Source organism: Anopheles arabiensis, chromosome 3 (genome assembly GCF_016920715.1).
Source record: "Anopheles arabiensis isolate DONGOLA chromosome 3, AaraD3, whole genome shotgun sequence".
In the NCBI taxonomy this organism is placed as follows: Eukaryota; Metazoa; Arthropoda; class Insecta; order Diptera; family Culicidae; genus Anopheles; species Anopheles arabiensis.
In genome coordinates this window covers 93,429,985-93,449,403 of record NC_053518.1, presented here as the reverse complement: position 1 = coordinate 93,449,403, position 19,419 = coordinate 93,429,985, and the positions used below count along the sequence as shown (strand labels likewise).

At 45.3% G+C, this 19,419-nt stretch overlaps 3 protein-coding genes and 1 long non-coding RNA gene across 13 annotated transcripts in view; 1 reads left to right on the top strand and 3 right to left on the bottom strand.

The window, feature by feature from the left end:
- The window catches only part of LOC120904845, a 57,762-nt gene extending 47,606 nt beyond the window's left edge, over positions 1–10,156 (bottom strand). For 2 of the 7 annotated variants that reach the window (XR_005739829.1, XR_005739830.1), the window contains exon 1: positions 7,826–8,025. The gene's annotated coding sequence lies outside the window, so the exon portion shown is untranslated. The other 5 variants (XM_040315264.1, XM_040315261.1, XM_040315260.1 and 2 more) reach the window with 5 other exon arrangements.
- Positions 3,674–5,623, top strand: LOC120904847. Of its 3 annotated transcripts, XR_005739833.1 has the most exons (5): positions 3,674–3,858; positions 3,925–4,148; positions 4,487–4,568; positions 4,641–4,792; positions 4,955–5,623. It is a non-coding gene; the product is annotated as an uncharacterized LOC120904847 (long non-coding RNA). The 3 variants fall into 3 exon arrangements; XR_005739832.1 differs by having other exon boundaries at positions 3,937–4,148; positions 4,487–4,792; XR_005739831.1 differs by having other exon boundaries at positions 4,487–4,792.
- A 763-nt stretch (positions 10,157–10,919) lies between the features above and the next one.
- On the bottom strand, positions 10,920–14,796 carry LOC120904843. Its single transcript, XM_040315258.1, has 5 exons — positions 14,478–14,796; positions 13,545–14,406; positions 12,554–13,468; positions 11,651–12,487; positions 10,920–11,589 (listed from the first exon to the last, which is right to left on the bottom strand). Exons 1-5 carry the CDS (start codon positions 14,713–14,715, stop codon positions 10,983–10,985), a joined length of 3,459 nt encoding a protein of 1,152 aa, XP_040171192.1. The 5' UTR covers positions 14,716–14,796; the 3' UTR covers positions 10,920–10,982.
- A 552-nt stretch (positions 14,797–15,348) lies between these two features.
- On the bottom strand, positions 15,349–19,400 carry LOC120904842 (chymotrypsin-C-like). Of its 2 annotated transcripts, XM_040315256.1 has the most exons (5): positions 18,978–19,400; positions 18,000–18,873; positions 17,026–17,937; positions 16,122–16,958; positions 15,349–16,060 (listed from the first exon to the last, which is right to left on the bottom strand). In XM_040315256.1, the coding sequence occupies exons 1-5, from the start codon at positions 19,222–19,224 to the stop codon at positions 15,397–15,399; spliced, it is 3,534 nt and encodes a 1,177-aa protein (XP_040171190.1). In that variant the 5' UTR covers positions 19,225–19,400; the 3' UTR covers positions 15,349–15,396. The 2 variants fall into 2 exon arrangements, with proteins under 2 accessions (XP_040171190.1, XP_040171191.1); XM_040315257.1 differs by lacking the exons at positions 15,349–16,060; positions 16,122–16,958 and having other exon boundaries at positions 17,776–17,917.
- Positions 19,401–19,419: the final 19 nt, after the last annotated feature.

Here is a 19,419-nt window from a genome sequence, read left to right as displayed (position 1 = left end):
TTTTTGCACCCCAGTGGAGATGAATTTCATTCCTCTTTTTCCCTTCCCTTCAAAACTCTCTCTCTCTCTCTCTCTCTCTGTCTTCTCACTCAACCCGGATAGACCGGGAAATCACGTCGGGACAATAATTCATTCACACGTTGTTTGCTAGAATGTGATTATTAGAGGCAGCACAAATCTGTGCAGGTGTGCCTGCTCGGCCGAGGGTTTTTGGGTGTGTTTTTTTCGCCCTCATCTCCTCCCCCAGTACATTTGGTAAAACGCCCCAGGGACTTCGAAAGGAAGTGAAAGTAAATGCGTTTCTTCACCTCCACCGCTCCCCGGTTTTTGTTAGGGAAATTTGGTTGCGGCAGTGAGGTGAATTTTTGGAGAGTTCGTGGCGGCCAATCTGTTCTTACAGACGTCTTTCCATCCTTTCCGCAAGCATTGGAACAGGGGGTGGGGGGAGAAAGTTCGGGCCGTGTTGTGGCGATTCCGGCAGTTGATTAAATTAGTGCCATTTGTTGATTGCCGCAGGTGTTTAATTTGGGCAGTGTCCGATTATGTTAAATATTTGATGCCGGCGTAACAGCCTTTTTCGGTAATGAACTTTATCCCGTCGCTGCTTTCCGAGGCGCTGGTTCGGTGTTGGCAGTTAATAATTTTTTGGCCTTTTGCGTGGCTGCGTGACTTAAGTTTTAATTGCTGGATGCTGGGGAGAGAGGGAAGAGATAGAGAGGGAAATTTAGATGATTTTTCAATATAGATTGTACAGGTCATTCAAATCTCGCTAGCTTCTCGTTGAAACATAATTTAAAGGTAATAATTAAAGTGTTTGAATTCTAATTATAACGAGCTTTAAGCTTCCTCTTACTCTACCACTTGCAGATGAAATGCGAATAGATAATTAGAAACCTCCCATTAAAGAGCTGGCAAATAATGCATTCGTACACTCTGCATCATTAGTCACAAAACAATGGAGCGAAACTAATAGGCAGGAATAAGAAAAAGCGGGCAGATTCATTTTCTCCTTTTACCGAAGGTTTGTAAGCTACCTTTCGCACGGTTGCATTGGATTGAGCCACTCGCCCACGGAACAATGGAGCTCAGCCTCGCAGCAGTGCACACCCAAAGGAGTCCGAATAATATAATAAAATGGAACACAGCGCCCCAATGGAAAGTGGGATGGAACAGGAGGGAGCGAGCGTCTGTCTGTGTACCTTCATTCAGGGCAGGAGAATAATTTAACCCACTTCTTCGAAACGGCTCCAAACTGGACCTACATTCACATTTGTGCACTAAGGACAGGTTTATGGGGCGCGTTCGTCCCCTGCACCGTGCCACAATCGATAAGCCGTCTAACCTGCGCCCACGACAGAGGAAAGCCCAAGGAATCCTCCCTCAGGTGGGACACACTCATAAGACGGTACGGTGTGGTGCGAAGCTCATATCGCCCGTGCCGGAGAAACCTCACCGACCCACCCACCGAGGTTCGTATCTCGCAACAATGTCGAGCCGATCGTACCGGCTCGGTTTAACTTTGCCATTTACCAGCACCGCGACACACACCATCAACCTGCCAGGGACAGGTATTGCACGGGGCTGTGGTAATTGTTTGTGACAGTGCCGCTATCGGCCTCCCAACGATCTTCCACCCGGCCTCAGCGACGCGGGCAATATCCTTTCGCTGTTGGTAAATTTTAAGCCGATAACCGGTGCCCGGGTGTGATACGCCCGCTTTGCAAGACGCTTTGCGCGCTTGCTAGTCGCAACTTATTAAGATCGCTCGGTTACACCTGCCCGAAACGAACCGAGCTCACCGTTGCACAATCGGCCTCTGCTTTCTGTTGCCTCTTTCTTTCTTGCCGTTGCTTTCTGCCTATCTTTCCCCTCGCTCAACCGACAACCGACCGATGATGGTTGGAGTTTCGGGTAGCGAGGGGCCCGTTCCTGGATCAATGAAGGCGAACGGCGTTCTTGCAAACAATGGGCCGCAACATGAAACTCGCCACGGTAGGAAAGTTTTCAGGCATCGGTTTTCTTTTCCGTTGCGCGGTTGGCTCGATTTTCGTAGCTTCTTTTCCAGTCGGGGTTGGGCGGGCAGTTGGAGGGAAAGTCTTACTACGCGCGCTATTATTTAGGAAGTTTGTTCTGAACACTTAAATACAAAGAGAAGGAGAGAGAGATAGAGGGCATTTACGATTTTCGATTGCTTTTTTTGGGTAAAATATTGTTGTTGTTGTGCAAATTTTCACACAATCGTTCTTGGCGGGACGGTGTTTTAGGCAGTTTGGCAGTCATTCTTAATGGTATCTGGCACTCAGTTTTTTTCCGCTTCTATCTCAATCAATGCCACTGCTATTATAAATCATACCCGTAAATGGCAATTGTTTTACATTTCTTTAGAACAGACAGACCGGGGATGTAAATCAACCTTCGCCAGCTACAACTGCTTCAATAGAATGCTCATTAAAGAAATACACGGAGTTACTTCTAATCCTGCTAGCTATTTTACGGCCAACTTTTTCGAGCGCCAAAATAAAAGCATAAAAGTGTTCTGTCCTACTTTTGTTCATCTCTCGGCAAGCGTACTACTGGAAGAGGGGAGAAAACTTAGCTGAAAAGGAATAAACTTTTCGCTGGACACCATAACTCACCGTACACCGCCACCACCGCAACTGTCCACGGCAAAGTGGTAAGTTCTGGCCGTGTTCGCCCGGTGTCAATAAGTTGGGGGAGTGCTTTTTGTTCTATGTCCGATGTTTCCTTGGCGCTGCTGAAAACTTATCTAGCCGCTGGAACTAGTCGCCTAACGAGAGCCATCTTCTGCTGTACATTACCAATTTTTACGTACACTAAAAGCTAAGTGTGTGTGCATTGCTGTTGCTGTTGAACCCGTGCTGCCCCCGATGCAGCTATTTAGCTGTGGCATGCTCATCACTTTCCGGTGGAGTGCATTTTTCAAGCACTTTGGCCACTCGAACCACGTGTCCTGAGGGCACTTGGCGAAACTTGCACAAAATATGTTAATCATTCACTTCACGGGCGGTTAGCGAGCGAATTGTTGTGCTTTGCTCGAAGGTCACTCGAAACCCATCGTCCCGCCGCGCGTTCGGTGCAGCCGTACGCCAGTGGAGCGCATAATTATGAGTACAAGTGCATCCCGAAAATGGACCCCGAAACAAGCGCTGCTGCTGAGGAGCTACTGTGTGTGTGTGTGTGTGTGTGTGCGTGCCTGTGTGTTTGTTGTTGAATGTTTTCGCTATTGAAATGCAAATATTTATGCGGCGTAATGTGTTTCGTCAAGTAGACGAGCACTTTCCGAGGTTTCAGGTTTGCTGCGAGCTGCCTCAAAAGTCCCGAGCGCTTTTGTTCGGTCGTTTCCGACTTCAAGGACGTTTCTCAAGTTCTGCTGGCTCCAAAAGTTACTTGCGCGCACGGGACGCATAAGCGGTAAATTAATTTTATCTTGCTCCCCCGAAACAGGAACCAAGATAAACAAAACATAAGGTTCACCGGCACGGAAGGGCGACGGTTTGTTTCGCTCATTACGATAAGTGTGACGTTTGCTCGAGCTGACATAAATGTCAAGAGGAATTGTTGCTTGTGTGTGTGTGTGTTGCCCCATGTGGCGCACTACAATCATTACACCTTGCAACTACGCCTACTTCAATCTGCCGCGCTAGGACTTACCGCTAGTGTGGGTAAGCTCTACATCATAGAGCTAGAAGTTTGTGGGGCGATGCTAAACGGTTTCCCAAACGCACCGAGAAAACAATTCTTTGCCCAACGACATACATAAACACACACTTACCTAATGCAGTTTACATCAAAATTTCAACCTGGTGGTTGAAAACTTCCTCTATTCTCCGGTAACAGGTAAGTATTCATTTCACGCATTTCCACTCCTTGTGGTTGCACTAACGGAAAAATGAACCTTACCAGCTTCCGTTTCAGCTCTAGAACTTTCTCTCTTTCTAAAAAACGGGAGAGCATGTGCTTTTCCGTAATTAAAACTACATTTCAACTACAACTCTACGCAAACGTGAAATTCGCCGCCATTGAGGTTTTGGGTTCGTTGAGTTTCGTCTGCTGCGGAAACAGGTGGAAATTTCAATAAAATATGGCGCCGAAAGTGGACCTGGTGTAAGTGTGGGAGGCGTGTGGTGGTGAGTGTACCATTTGTCTGTCCCTTTCCCTACGCGACCCTTTGCTGTAGTCAGTGCTTCATGCGGGTAGCTTATTTCCCGTGAAGAACTGTTCCGCGCAAGTAGTGCACTGTTGAGTACAACTGTGGACCGATGCAGCTGCGACGGTCACCGGCGAGCGCATCTATCTGTAGGCCATTGCCAACCTGACGGAACGATGCTCACTAGCGAATCGAAGGTGGCGGTAACGTAGCACGCTCTCTGCTCGTTTCGGGCAAACTCTATCCCTGAGACGTATGCAAGCAAGCCAATCTAGGAAACTGTTTTTTTTCCTCTTCTTTGCTTTCAATTTCGGGAAGCACCGTAACGAATCGATTTCCGCATTAATCTGGGTTTTCGGGAGCGCCGTGCTCCGTGGCAGAAGCGTAGTGGATTTGAATAGTACGTGAGCATAAGGAAATGTGTGTGTAACAGGCAAAAGGTTATGTTAACATCCTTTCCTTTACCGTAAAGCCTGCCCCCGTCGGATCTCTGAATGTGGCTCCCCGGGCTCCCAAGTGTGACAAAGGTGGTGAGCCTGGCAAAGCATAATATTCAACACGGACCTGTCAAATCCCATTGATTTACGTGCCCCATCCCAACGAGCATGGGTTTATTAAAAACTGGTAAGTAGATAAATCAAGGCGAAACTATGTTCAGCACTTTTCTCCCCTTTTTTTGTCCGGCTTTCTAACTTTTATCCATTAATCTGCTCCTTTTTTATACGCTTGCTTGATTTTCTGATTCTTTTTTGTCTCTCGTTCCCGTTTTGTTTGTAAATCTGGAAGTCTGGAAAGAAAAGCGGCGCATCCAACTTCAAAACGAACAGAAAAAACTGGACCATGTTTATCGGAAAACCGTTCTTTTCTCGTGAATTTTAAGATGGAAAAGTTGTCCATAAGGCAACGGACAACTTGTTTGTTACTGAATATTTTGTTGAAATTGTATGTAACATACTGTTTGTCAGGCGGTCCCGTGGTATAGTCGTCAACTCGAACGACTCAATAACATGCCCGTCATGGGTTCAAGCCTGAAATGAACCATCACTCCGTTGCAAGGATTTGTGACTAGCTGGCTTGCGTGGTAATGAATTATGTCTCGAAAGCCTGTATAAGCCAGGCATGTTCGCGAAGGACGTTATACCAAATAGAAGAAGAAGACTGTTTGTTAGGCAAATAGGATTTGTATCATTTTTGTAAAACATATTTGAAAACCGCTTTAGTACTGCAACTGTGGGAGATTGGAAAAGGGATAGCTACAAAAAAAGGAAGCACAAAAGTCACTACCACCAAAAACCGTGACATAGGACACACAAACATCACCGTAGGAAACCATGGAAATGAGAGTCCGTACCGCCCGTGCCTGCCCGGAAGAGTGCACACGATTTGCCACTCATTTTATCGCTGATTCCCTGCCCAAAATAGAAAAAAATACAGCTTCCCGCGCCTTTCACGACAACGACGATGCTAGGCGATAATGAATTATGAATGTTTATTACGCCCGTAGCCCGCGTTGTTGCGCCCATCGGAGCAAGGGCTTAACGATGCAGAGCAAGGCGAAAGAAAGAGAGTTTAACGATCGCATTCTTGCCAATATCCTAACCTAGTTTTGGATGTCTTGGGCAATTGTAGTATTAGTTTGTTTCGTCGAAATTCTGCCCAACAGAATTCACCAGCCGCTCTTTATTCGCAAATCTTTTGCGAATTTTCAGCTCCACCATCGAGCAATTGAATTGAATTCGATTTCGATTTTGATTTGATTTCCACACTAAAACCAATGTTGGCCGGAATGAATGACAGACAGAAAGGATGTGGGTCGGGGGATAGCCGAACGGTTCTGCTCAATAATTTTAATGAGTTTTTGTCTCACTTCCGCTCGCTTGGAAGCGGGTGGGCTCGTTCGTTCGTTCATTTGTCATTTGTTTCCTGCCGTGGCCCTTATTCTACGTTAGCAGCAACCCATTTTCCAGTTAGAGGGTAATGTGTTTGTGTGTGAGAGTGCTTTTGTGTGTGTTTGCCTTCCGCTTAACCAGCACACGCTGGGAGCAGGCGGTAATGCTCACATGATTTCGGTCATCTCTCAGTGCGGCGACTCTCAGGAGACTTTGATTTCGACCTCCCGCACACTTCACTTTTCTCTCTCTCTCTCTCTCTCTCTCTCTCTCTCTCTCTCGCTCTTTCTTTCTTTCTCTTTCACATCGTGTCAGCTTTTCGTGCAGTCGACCGAGAGGAACGTAAGGACGCACTCATTTTCCTCACGCACACAAGCACCGGAATCCTTTCGGGGACGTGATCGGTCAATTTTTCACTAATTTTTGGAAATTGAAGCAATTTTTGATGTTTTTTATTCAAAAAAATTACAATTAATGGAAAACTGATTAATTTAAAATAAGAAATTTGTTCCCGCGAAAAACGACGCTTTAAAGGCGTCTGAACGGACAGCTTAATAGAGTCGTTTTGTAAAAGTCTTCACTTGAAACATTCTCATTCTTGTGTTTTTATCACTATTGTTAGCTTGTCCTAGCAACACAGCGCATATATTGTGGTAGAGAAGACGGAAACAGCAGCCGTTGTGGCTCAACATACAACCAAAAGAAAAGGATCAAATGAACACACAAATACACTTACAGACTAAATTTGTGCTAGGAACTCACCTGGTGGGAAAACTGTACGTTAACATTCCACTCGGAAACCCTGAACCTTTTCTTCTTTCCATCACATGCTTTTCTACAAACAAGCTTTCCTTTTTGATTGTTTTAGCTTTAACTTGCCATTGCTTGTCTTTTTTACCACCTTCACCAATGGAATCAATGTTTCCTTCGGGCCAGATATTTCTCTAGTTGTTTGTGCGATTTCTGCCGCCCGAATGTATTCCTGCTAACCTGCCGATGGTTGCTCCGGATCACACCAACACCCACATGACCAACTAGCATACGAATACACACACACATATATCTATACACGCACACACGTATACAAACAAACGAACGGATAGGAGGATTTTTTTGAGGGAAAAATCTTTCACAGAAAAATAGAGTTGCGATGTTAAAGCGCTCCAATACTCGAAAGCAGATTGATGACCAAGTTAAAATTCTATTTGGGATCGCTGATTTATGTTAGTGATTGCACAGAGACACAAACGTACACACACATAGATAAAAACACACACACACTAATACAACTATATGGTTCCGTTTGCAAGAAGCCACAGGACAGCCGTCAGAATGTGGAGGAAAAATCGATAAAAGTACTACACAAAAGTGTCAAACGAAGGTTTCTAAAACAATTTCGTATGGATGGCATGCTACTGCACTACTGAATGCACAACCAATGCATTACACGGATTGAGGAAAAAGGTTTTTTGTTTGTTTAGCTATGAATTGAAATCCACACTAAAAGGGAAAATCACACACTGTCACTGTCCACATTGGTTGCATTTTGCTCGTACGAAGCGTCAGCCAGAGGACACATTTGAACATAAAAATTGAAGTAGCTCTTAAAAGTTCTATTCCAGTCACAACACCGTTTGCTGCTTGCCCATCGTCTTCGGCAGGGGCGCGCTTCTTTTTACTAGATGGAATGGTTCACCGAAAGGCTCACCAAACTCCGTTAGGTCCAACTCCCAACACTATCCTATACTAGCTATATTCCACCAATTACCATTAAAACAAGTACAAATATTTTTCACTCGGCACGGTAGAACAGAAACAGCAAGCCCAAACGTGTGATCCTCCAAAAGGTACAGGACACGGGTCGGCTGGTTGGCCGCCGCGAGTTCGTTATGAAACGGCTTCACCGAGTCTGTGTCCGCTACTGAGACGGCCGGAAAAATCCGAACCCACTCGCATGGAACGACTTTTTCCAACACCTCCAGCCTCGAAGGACGGCACTTCAAACGGGTGGCTTCGCCGTGAGTGCCCGGGAGCGGAAAGCCACTCACTCGCGTCCGACCGTGGGCAACGCGCATGTCCTTACGCATCGCACACAAACACTACTACGGAAGGACGTCTGTTTGCTACACGCAGACATTTTACCATCGTTTGTGGTATTGTGGCGCTAGTATAAGTATGTGTGTATGTGTGTGTTGTGTTCTGTACAGATACAGTGTTGGGAAAGTGCGTTGCCTCTCTTGTTTTCTTGCTTTGAGCAGCTCCACACATGCTGCCTCCTATCGGGCGTCTCCATCCCGTGCGCAGTGTGGTCACTCAGACTCTTTTGTGGGTCGCGTGGGTGTGTATGCGTTGTGTGAATGAAAATGCAAAATTCATCGGCGTGTAGGCGAGGCGACGTTGCTATTTAGGGCGGGCGAGCCTGATGAATGATGACGGCAATGATGATGATGATGGTGGCAGTGGAGTCCATTGGTGATTCGAGTGAGGATTTTCTCGTAAAATCTCTCGCAATAAAACGAAGAGTCTATGGTGGGTTTAAGGTTTCAGGCGAGGTAAGGAGGTGAGGAAGCGGGGTAAAAAAGAAATCTCCCGAAACAATCAGGCCAATTCAGCGCTTCAGGAGAAAAAGTGCAAACGTTGTTGTTTTAGTGAAGTTGAAAGTATAAAGTTTATGTAACGAGTTGTTATATTTTTGTATGTTCTTTAAATTGGAAAATAAATATTTGCAACTTTTTTTCTTATTTTGTCAAATTTGTTTGATGAAACAGGGTTAAAAAAATGTTGTAAAACCATTCTACCTTTCAAACTATACCCCGTCTTCGCATGTTGGTGAAACATTTCCCGCCAGAATCAATAAGCAAAATTTGTCAAACACGTTAAAAGCAGTACGTTGACAGGATATAAAAATCCACTTTGTCAGCAAAAACTGTCACGCACGGCCACGCAAGCAAGCAGGCAAAAAAAAACAGAAATGAAATCGTGTAATTATTTTTCTCCCATTAATGCTACGCTCGCTACTATTACGCTACGCTACCAGCCGCCAGTTGCCTCGAGGTGCATTTCTTCGTGCTGCTGCTGCAGCCGTCACTGCAGCAGTCGCCCAGACGCGGTGCGGTTTTATCGTGCTGGGTAATCGGTCCCAGCCCGCTACCCCATCCCCCATGAAGCGGGAGAAGGACGCACACAGACAGGCATCGGGAAAGCCTCGGCGGAGGCAATTTTTAGTACTCCGGCTCGCGTAGCGTTGCGTGAAAATCGATTTTACGGCGATACAAATTCCGGCCTACGCCGCCGACGACGACATCGAAACGCTACCGTCCCCGTGAATCGTCTCCCTTCCTCATTATAAACAGCGACACACACTCACTCACACATACAAAATGCCTAAGACACTACACGTCCATGCAGACTCGCAGTGTGGTTGTTGTGCGGGATCTCTCGGCACACGCATTTCCCGCGAATGGACCGACTGCACTTTGGGTGCTTAGGGGGGAAAAGAGAGAGTGTGTGTATGTGTGTGGGTGTTTTTTATGTTGCCCTATAGAGCAGCGGTTTTGGTGAACGGACGTTCGTGAGCGTGCGCGTATGCGGGTGAGTGCAAACGGGCTTTAATTGCTCTCTGCTTTGACGTTTGCGTAAGGGACAGAGGGCTCTAGGACGCTGACAGACACACACACACACTTGGAATCCGGGAGCTCAATTCGTCTACACTCAGTCCGATTTGTTCACCTCTCTGTCTCGTTCTCACATTTATGTTAGTTCAAAAAAATATTCTAACTGCTTGCGATGCTGTTTGCCGACTGTGGTTGCGTTCTCTCATTGCTCTGGCTGAGGAATAATAATAATAAATCACTGGCGGCCATATTTTGCACTCACCTGCATGAGGCTATCTCTTTTCGGCACCGATTTTGCACTTGAAAAATGCCCCAGAAAACCCGGTCGAACGCTCCGCTACATTAGCTCCCTCTATTAAGGAATAGTAGAAACGGTTTGAACTATTTGCTAACGGTTGAACTGTGATATCAAGATAACAACGATAGTGAATTCAGTAATATTAGCAGTAGAATGAGCGTTACGATTGCACCCACTTCAAGCAGACGCCGATGAAACACTGTTTCATACCCCTTCTTGATACGATCTGCTCACGGTTCATGCACGCCTCGATTGCTTGATTCATTCTATAAATAGACTCGCAGTGTCTTATCAGCAGCAAGCGTCGATAGTTCATCAGATCCACCCGGTGCCATAGGAGCAGAGGGGCCAGTGCATTATAAAATGAATAATCAGAAATGAAATAATAATTTGCATACAGCGTCTCAATTGGCAATGGTTTGCAGTGGTCTCGAAACTACGCACCCTGGAATGTTTGCTGGCGCATTCGTTACGCGTTCGCAGGGACTTTATTCGCAACTTTCTTCGCCCGCTTTGCGATGCACATTCGAACCCCCGGAGCCGGCAAACGAAGCGACTTTGACAGCGTGTCGGGCACTTTTGCAAACGCTGTAGTTGGCGAGACCATTTCAAACACGATAAGACTGCAGTTTCAAACGGCATCTGTTGCAGGTGGTGGTCGTGCGATGCTCGAGTGGTGCACTATCAGTGGTGAATGGGTAGGGCAAAGAGTAAGAGGCGAAAGGGAGGACAGCTTGCGAATAAGGAGAGGAAAGGTAGAAACTGAAGGGTTACAGCGCAAGTGCAAGTGCAAGTGAAAAGATTAGCTCGCGAGGGTTGCGCATTGCTCATGAAGACGTTAGCGTTGCAGTCGAACACTAGTATGGCCAATGCGGAATTTAAAAGATTCGAATCCCTCTTAAGATTCGTATTTCTCTTCGCTAGAGTTTAAAGCTTGTTGCACACTGAATTAGATTCGAGCTGTTTTTATTTATATGATCGTTTCGCAAGCTGGATGAAATGAATTAACATGTTCAAAATCGAAACTCCTCTCGATGCCGTCTGCCGTTAAGCTGAACTGCTGGCGGCTCCATTGTTTCCAGTATCCAATCCAAATAGGCATCTGTGTTTGTATAGATAGCCGGATAATAGATACTACAAGCTTTAGGGGCGGTGACAGTAAACCCGCGCAGAAATTGTCTATGCTTCGATCTTAGTAATTGCAGTGAGTGAAGTGAAGCGCCAGTGAATAAACCAACACATTCATCATCGGTCGTTCGTTTGGTAATCACACAATGTGTCGACCTATCTATGGTGTATCTCACCTTCAAGCCTTGCCACCGTTTTTGACATTCTGCCATATCTATGTACCTACCATTAATATTCGTTATTCTGTACTCAGAATTTGAAGTTGAAGTATGCCCAACCAATATGAAACTCAATGTATCATAACTACGTATTTGATTGATAATTGGCAAACAGATGGGTTTTACACTCGACCCAGACGTATCTACAGAGCTGTGCAGCAAAGCCAACGCGATATCGTTATAATGATTGGTTCTATTGTACCGCGGATGAACGAAGATCTTCTGAGTGGCAATTTTCTGAGCATCCATATCATCACCAAATTGTATGATGTGGCTGAAACCGAAAACAAGATGTTAAGATAGCATGCCTACGTTAACTCCAAAGCCATACTTACTCCGCACTAGGATCTTCGAAACAGACTGCTGCGCTAATAACGTACCAGTCGCTAATGAGTGTCGCCGAGCATCTGCTTTCATTGAAAAACGGTGCATTGGAGAAGACATATCCCATCCATGGTGTTGGATCCCTTCTGGACGATATACCGCAGGTGTTAAAATTGAACAATGTCCTCTTGGAAGCATGTTGAACAGGCCTTAAATTCACCCGTTCATTTCTCGTTGCGCTCTGGAATGAAGTTTGTTTCTCCTTTTCCTGCATATTCGCCAATACCCATTCCAGATCCGACATCACAACCGCGTCAAACAAGTACGGACCGTAGACCAGTTCCTCAAAAGTATCCCGTATCTGGAAATTCATCCCGTACAGAAAGTAGCGCGTGCGTCCTCCGTACCCAACCGCCATCTGAAACGGACTGCCCATTGCGAGGGACATTTTCGTTTGTTTGAACTTATCTGCTTCGATTGCACATGACGGGTTCCCCTCGGAGGGTGGCAAAAAGCCCTCACGCATTAATCGTTGTCGGCATGTCGGTTGGTCTACCATAGTTAGTTTCTTGCTTTCGATGGCATACGAATTACTACTGGCGGATGATACAACCACTTCCGTGGGCTTGTTCCGATATAGCTGGTCCATGAAGGGTAAACAGATCGGTTTGATGTAGGGATTGGATAGATCAGCCGGTTCGAGCAGCTCTATCAGGGCAAAGATTTGCTTAGATTCGTCGGCTGGAGGAAGGATAACGTTCTTGATATCCACCTCCTGGTATGTTGGTACACATGTAGGGGGAAAGCATGGCACGTTAGGATTAAATTTACCCAAGACAAGATATCGCCTGCAACGATAAGATAAAATGGTTCAAAGAGTGTTAAGAGCTTGCACTCCACATAATAATACATACCATGTTGCACCGTTCTGTACACTGCTTTTCGGGACCAAAGCATACCATTCGCTTATGAGCACTGCCAAGCTCCGCGTCGAAGGGGACTCATCGGTGGAATTTTCTATCGCGTCGAAAAATCCAATCCAAGGCATGACAGCCATTTGACCCAAGTTTTGGTTACGCGTGCTAGTTAAACCACAAGTGTCCATATTAAAGAGACGTAGTTTTTCCTTTCCCGGCTGCTGTTGTAACTTGCTCCACTTCGACACGAGTGTTTGTTCAGTTGTGTTGACGGTTGTAATTCTAAAAGCATTCGTGGGCTCGAGCGTGTTGTATTTCATTTTGTACAGTATCCAGTCGAGATACGCTTCGGCATTGCTGAAAACTGTTGGCAGCTCATTTTGGTCACAGATCGATCCAAGCAGCTTGGACCCTCTCAAAAAATAACGCACCACACCATTTAGCATCCTTATCTCATGCACCGGTGTTCCCTCTGTCATTGAAAAGCAATGCTGTGCATCCTGCTTGTTTGCTATCTCTGTACAGAAGCTATTTTCTAGATTCAACGCCAGCTTACTGTCGGCGTACTGTCTTTTGCACTCGACGGACTCCACATAGCGAATGGGAATGGTTTTTAAAGAATCGCCTGTGGATGAAAGCACCGCCACGTGCAAGTTTCTCTTTGCGTTCGTTCTTAGCTCGGACGTAACAGGTACGCAGATAGGCTTCACATTAACCTGGCTGGTGTCTGCTGGGGTCAGCAGCTCGATAAGTGCGATATTGTTGACATCATTAGTCCTGTCAAACTTTGGATGAATTATGAAATTTTTAATACGCCGTTGTTGTGAAGGATGGTGACAAAGGGTCGACCCATTTTTTACGAAACATTTCGCATCCGGGGATTCTAGTCCATTTCCAAGCAACACATACGCGCTTAGTGAAAGAAACATTAAATATTTTGAGATTAGTAAAAGGTTCTATACATAACAAGCAAAAGATTTTGACTTACTCGACGCCATTGTTTTCGAAGCAATCTGCCGGCCCCACCGCATACCAATCGCTTATGAGCGTAACAACACACCTATGTTTGTTTTCATGTTGTGACGTGACATACCCAACCCATGGCAGTGTCCAACTGGTATTATAATTGTCTACCTTAGATACTTTCACACCACACGTTTTGAAGTTGAACAGGCGTAGCTTTTCCTCATAATCTATATCCAGCACGTCGCTGTCGTAGGAAAGCACTCGCTGATCAATGTACCGCTTAATCCAATTCAGGTACTTGGCCACGTCGGTATAGGCGGTGGGCTTTAGCGGATCGCATAGCGTCGTGTTACCACGCTCTGGAGAGAACGACACCAAGCCTCTCACGTACCATTTGCCATTGGTTTCGAAAAACATACCGCCACCGCTATCTCCGTTGCACGCACTTACACCCGTTTGTCCTTTCCCACAGAACATATCCGACGTCAGATGTGTTCCAAACACATTACGATCAGTTGCAATGCATGTCAAAGGATCCATCACACCGATCAAAGCCTGTTTCAGTTGATCCGACACAACATTATGCTCGTTCGAACCAAATCCAACAATCGTTCCGTTTCTACCCATGATCGTATCCAGCTTGCTGTCCATTGTCCACAGACAAACGGGTTGAACATACTTCGTCATGGTGATGTTGGAGCTTAGCTTGATCAGAGCAATGTCATTGATGATGCTGCGTTTACTAAATCCCGGATGTACTATTATGTCGCGCACATCGAACGTCTGCGTGTGTTCACTACTTTCATTAAGATTGATCCGGCCCACGTGTACTGACACGCGAGTTTTCGAGATCACACCGCTGTCAAGATACACGCAATGGGATGCTTACAAACATAAATTATACATTATTAATTATTACTCATAACGTGGAAGAGTACATCACATTACACCATACCTGTGAGAATGGTACTCTCATCAATAATGGATCCACCGCAAGCATATTTATTTTGATGATAGATCGTCGCATGCCACGGCCAGTGGCCAGCCCTGGCATCAACGCCATGGTGAATATAATATTGCGTTTTCACTTTGCGTCTACCGCATGTTAAATGATTGTCTTCTTGTCCACATGTATGTGGCACTAAGTACAGAAGTGCTAACACAAGGAGAAACCGTTTCAGCGAACAACGCATAATCACACAATCAAACACACAACGTTTTCCGAACAATTAAATCCCGGCTCCTGAGGAGGAAACAACTGAACGAACTGTGCTGTACCGCTGCCAAACTGTGAGTGATCCTAATAGTAACGATCCATGGAGCAGATGGCTATTGGCCTACATTTTGCTATCACGGGCAAGGGAGATTGTTGTAACGTGGTGTTAAAACTTGCGGAAAATCTCAAACCCAGGGCCAAATAGGACGTACCCTGAAGCATAGAGTTATTTATTGTTTATAGTTTATTGTCTTATTGAACATTGTTCAACGTCACGCGTTCAATTAGAACCTTACAAACTGGCTAGCGTGAACTAAGCAAATTACCGATAATCAAGCCCAGTAGTGGCTAAGGAGGTCTTGACCGACGAGGGGGTTGTTGCAATAAATAATCTCAAGAAGTAAAGACGGCCCTTTGATCTCATCAACCCGGCTACAATCATGCATCGAGCTCATTGTATTAATAATCGTTGAAGGCTCTGTAGATAGCAACTACTGGCGTTATCTGCAGAACTTAGGGACGGAGAAGAGTTCAATTGCGAATCGTGTAACCTTGCGCTCAGTTTGTATATTAGCTATGCTTTTTTAATATAAAAAATACAGATCTGTTCTTTATTTTTTCGTGACGCATTGTGCGTTAATCGTAAAGATTTTTTTTTTCATTTGTCACTAAATATAAGTTCCTTTTGCAGATCAAACGGCAAACCCACTGGCTGCTCCATAGTTTCCAGTATCCAATCCAAATACCCATCTGTGTTTGTGTAAACTGCAGGATAATAGATACTGCAACCTCTCGGCAAGATCACATCAAATCCGCGCAGAAAGTGTCTTTCACTCGATTCTAGTCTTTGCAATGAGTGAAGTGAAGCCCCAGTAAATACACCAACACATTCATCATCCTGTGTTCGTTTTGTAATCACACAATGTTTCATGTTATTTATGGTAAAGCTCACCCTCAAACCTTGCCACCTATTTTGACACTCCCTGTGATCTATGTACTTATCATCAACGGTGGTGATTTTGAAGTCAGTAAGTGAATTTAAACTAGAAGAGGCCATTACCAAGCTCGATGTATCATAACTACGTATTTCATCAATAATCGGCAAGCAGATGGGCTTCACATTCGGTAGTGATGTATCCACAGGAGTAGCAAGCTTAGCCAACGCAATATCGTTGCCATAGTTGGTTCGGTTGTAATGCGGATGAAGAAAGATCTTGTGGGTTGCAACGCGTTGCTTAGGAAGAGGACATGATGCAGAGTTATTTGTCTTTGTGCATTCTCTCTGGGCCGTATCACTTCCAATCCCGAATTCTATAATGTTCCTGAAAAAAAAAAAGCTGTTTAGTATATCCAGCAAACGTCAAACCACACAGCCGTTCTTACTCTGTGCTTGCATCGCTAAAACAATATCCTGGACCAACAACGTATTGGTCGCTAATGAGAGTCACCGAACATCTGCTTACGTTGAAAAACGGTGCATTGGAGAATACATTCCCCATCCATGGCATTGGATAGCTACTCGATGATTTCCCACAGGTGTTAAAGTTAAACAATGCCCTCTTGGAAGCATACTGAATTGGGCTCAAATGCACCCGTTCATTCTTGCTTGTGCTGATGAATGAAGTTTGTCGCTCTTTTTCCCGCATGCTCTCCACTATCCAGTCAAGGTCTTTCTTCTGAACCGTTCCAAACAGGTACGGCCCATAGACCAAGTCCTCGAAAATATGCGGCTGATTACCATCCATTCCGTATAGAAAGTAGCGTGTGCGTCCTCCGTACCGTATCGGCATCTGCACCGGACTGCCTAGGTTTGAAGATAAAGGTGTTTGTCGGAGCTTTTCCGCCTCGATTGCACACGGAAAGTCCCCGTCGAAGGTGACGAAATGATTGCCGAGCAGCAACCTTTGCTGGCAATTCAGGTAATCGATCATTTTCAGCTTTTTGTTTTCAATGGTAAACGATATGTTGGACGATATAACCACTTCCATGGGTTTTTGTTGATACAGCTGGTCCATAAAAGGCAAACAGATTGGTCTGATGTAGGGAACCTTCAGATTGGCCGGCTCAAGCAGCTCTATCAACGCAAACACCTGCCTGGGATGATCGGGCGGAGGAAGGATAACGTTCTTGATTTCTACCAGCTGATGTGTTATTTCGCATGTGCCAGTGTAGCAGTTGGTGGGATCATCCGGATTATACTGACCTAGTATAAGTAATCGCCTAGAAAGTTAATGTAAAGGAAGCTCATTGAGGATTGATCATTTACGTTTCACACAAAGTCACTCACCAAGTAACATCGTTCTGTACCGTACGCTTTGGGGTCAATGCATACCATTCGCTTATGAGCACTACCAAACTTCTTGTCGTCGAGTATTCATCTGTAACATTTTCCGCGGCTTGGAAGAACCCGACCCACGGTAGGACAGTTACCTGTCCCAAGTTCTGGTTGCGCGTGCTGGGTAAACCACAGGTTTCCATATTGAAAAGATTCAACTGTTCTTTTCCCGGTTGCTGCTGCAACATGCTCCATTCCATTTCGAGAGTTTGTTTAGCTATGTTAGGTTTTAAAATACGAACAACTTCATTTGTGTCTTGAATGTTGTATCGCATGTTGTATAGTATCCAGTCGAGGTATTCATCCATGTTGTTGTATACTGGTGGTGCTCCTGATGTACAAGCGAGGCCTAATATTTCAAACCCACGTAAGAAGTATCGTTCCGATCCCCCAAGCAAACGCAACTGGTGTAATGGAGCACCACTCCTCAGGGACACACAGCTTGAGTCATCGTTAGTTGCCGTTCGTGCACAGAATCTCATGTTTTTCCAACTGATGGTCAACCCTAAGTCAGCGTACCGATCCATACATTCTTCTGTGCTGGTTTGGTGTACGGCTTGATCTCCATATGTTGTCGTTCGTCTTGAGTAGGTTGCCACGGATAAGTTGGTCATCTCATTTGTTCGTAGCTCTGGAATAGCTGATACACAGATGGGCTTCACGTTCGGCTGTGTTGTATTGGCTGCTTCCAGCAACTCAATCAGCACTATATTATTCCCAAAGTTATTGCTATCGTACTTCGGATGGGTGATAATTCTTTCAATCTGCACCGTTTGGGTCGGATAAGTACATTGTGTGCTTCCATGACGGTCAAAACATTCTGATTTTGTCGATTCCGATGGTCCTCCGAGTAGAATAGATCGTCTATTATGAAAAGGTGTTTAAAATTTAACTGTACACAATGACGCTGGTAAAAGCATACTTACTCGATACCGTCGTTAGCAAAACAATGTGCAGGGCCAATCGCGTACCAATCGCTTATTAATGTCACCACACATCTTGCACTGCGGAAATTGTCAGTAGCTCCAGACACGATAACAAATCCAAGCCAGGGAAGCGTCCAGCTCGATCCATCATTTAGCATAGTTGAAGATTTCACACCGCAAGTACCAAAGTTGAACAGTCGTAGCTTTTCCTCATAATCTATGTCCAGCACGTCGTTCTCGAAGGATAGCACTCGCTGATCAATGTACTGCGAAATCCATTCTAGATACTTGGCCACATCGGTATAGGCGGTGTGCTTGAGAGGATCGCACAGTCCGGTATTTCCACGCAATGGAGTAAACGACACCAAGCCTCTCACAAACCATTTGCCGCCGACCTCAAAGAACATACCGCCACCGCTATCTCCGTTGCACGCACTCACACCCATCTGTCCTTTTCCACAGAACATGTCCGACGTCAGATGCGTACCGAACACGCTACGATCACTTGCGATGCATGTCAACGGATCGACCACACCAATCAATGCTTGTTTGAGCTGCTCCGAAACTACATCCTGTTCGTTCAGACCAAATCCAACAATCGTTCCGTTTCTATCCACTATCGTATCCAGCTTGCTGTCCATTGTCCACAGACAGACGGGTTGCACGTACTTCGTCATGGTGATGTGCGAGCTCAGCTTAAGTAGAGCAATGTCGTTGATAATACTTGAGGAGTTGTATTTAGGATGTAGTATAATTTCCTGCAAACTGTGAGTCTGTGTGTATTCATCTTTTTCTTTAAGATCCAATTGTCCAAGATGCACTGTTACCAGGGTTTTTGGGATTATACCTCTCGTTGTGTAGATGCAGTGTGCCGCTTAAAATGATAAAAAAATCATTTATTTATTTTTTCAAGCGTTTGCTCTTTTGATGCTTCCATGACATTCACATGCATTTAATTATTGCACCACTTCTACCTACCAGTGAGAACAGTGTTCTCATCAATTACCGCACCACCGCAAGCGTACTCATTCTGCTCGCCCTTTCGATGAAAGATCGCCGCATGCCACGGCCAGTGACCGGCCTTGGCGTCAATGCCATTGTGGATGAGGTAAACCGACTTCACTTTGCGTCTACCGCACGTTAACCGATTCTCTTGGGCCACCGCCAGAGACAGCACACACAACAAACCGTAAAACAAAGTTACTCTACCAATGAAGTGAAACATTATCTGTGCATAAACGTTGAACCTTTACTGAGAGCCCCACATCTATCGTACCGTGTGACTATCAAACGTCTATACTCAACCACCTCGAACCAGTATGTGTTCCGTCGGCATAAACGATCAACAGCGATCGCGAGAGATTATCACGGCTATAGCAAAAGCATAGTTCTCAATCTCACTTGTGTTGGTGTAATGTTT

Bases quoted from the DNA above. Each gene is read 5' to 3' on its own strand.
- LOC120904843 (XM_040315258.1), bottom strand. From the start codon at position 14,715: ATGCGTTGTTCGCTGAAACGGTTTCTCCTTGTGTTAGCACTTCTGTAC. The intron at 13,469-13,544 runs GTAAGTCAAAAT...TCTTTCACTAAG, and splicing joins TTCGAAAACAATGGCGTCGA to CGCGTATGTGTTGCTTGGAA. The intron at 11,590-11,650 runs GTAAGTATGGCT...TTTCGGTTTCAG, and splicing joins TTCGAAGATCCTAGTGCGGA to CCACATCATACAATTTGGTG.
- LOC120904842 (XM_040315256.1), bottom strand. From the start codon at position 19,224: ATGTTTCACTTCATTGGTAGAGTAACTTTGTTTTACGGTTTGTTGTGT. The intron at 18,874-18,977 runs GTAGGTAGAAGT...TATCATTTTAAG, and splicing joins TGAGAACACTGTTCTCACTG to CGGCACACTGCATCTACACA. The intron at 16,061-16,121 runs GTAAGAACGGCT...TTTTTTTTTCAG, and splicing joins TTTAGCGATGCAAGCACAGA to GAACATTATAGAATTCGGGA.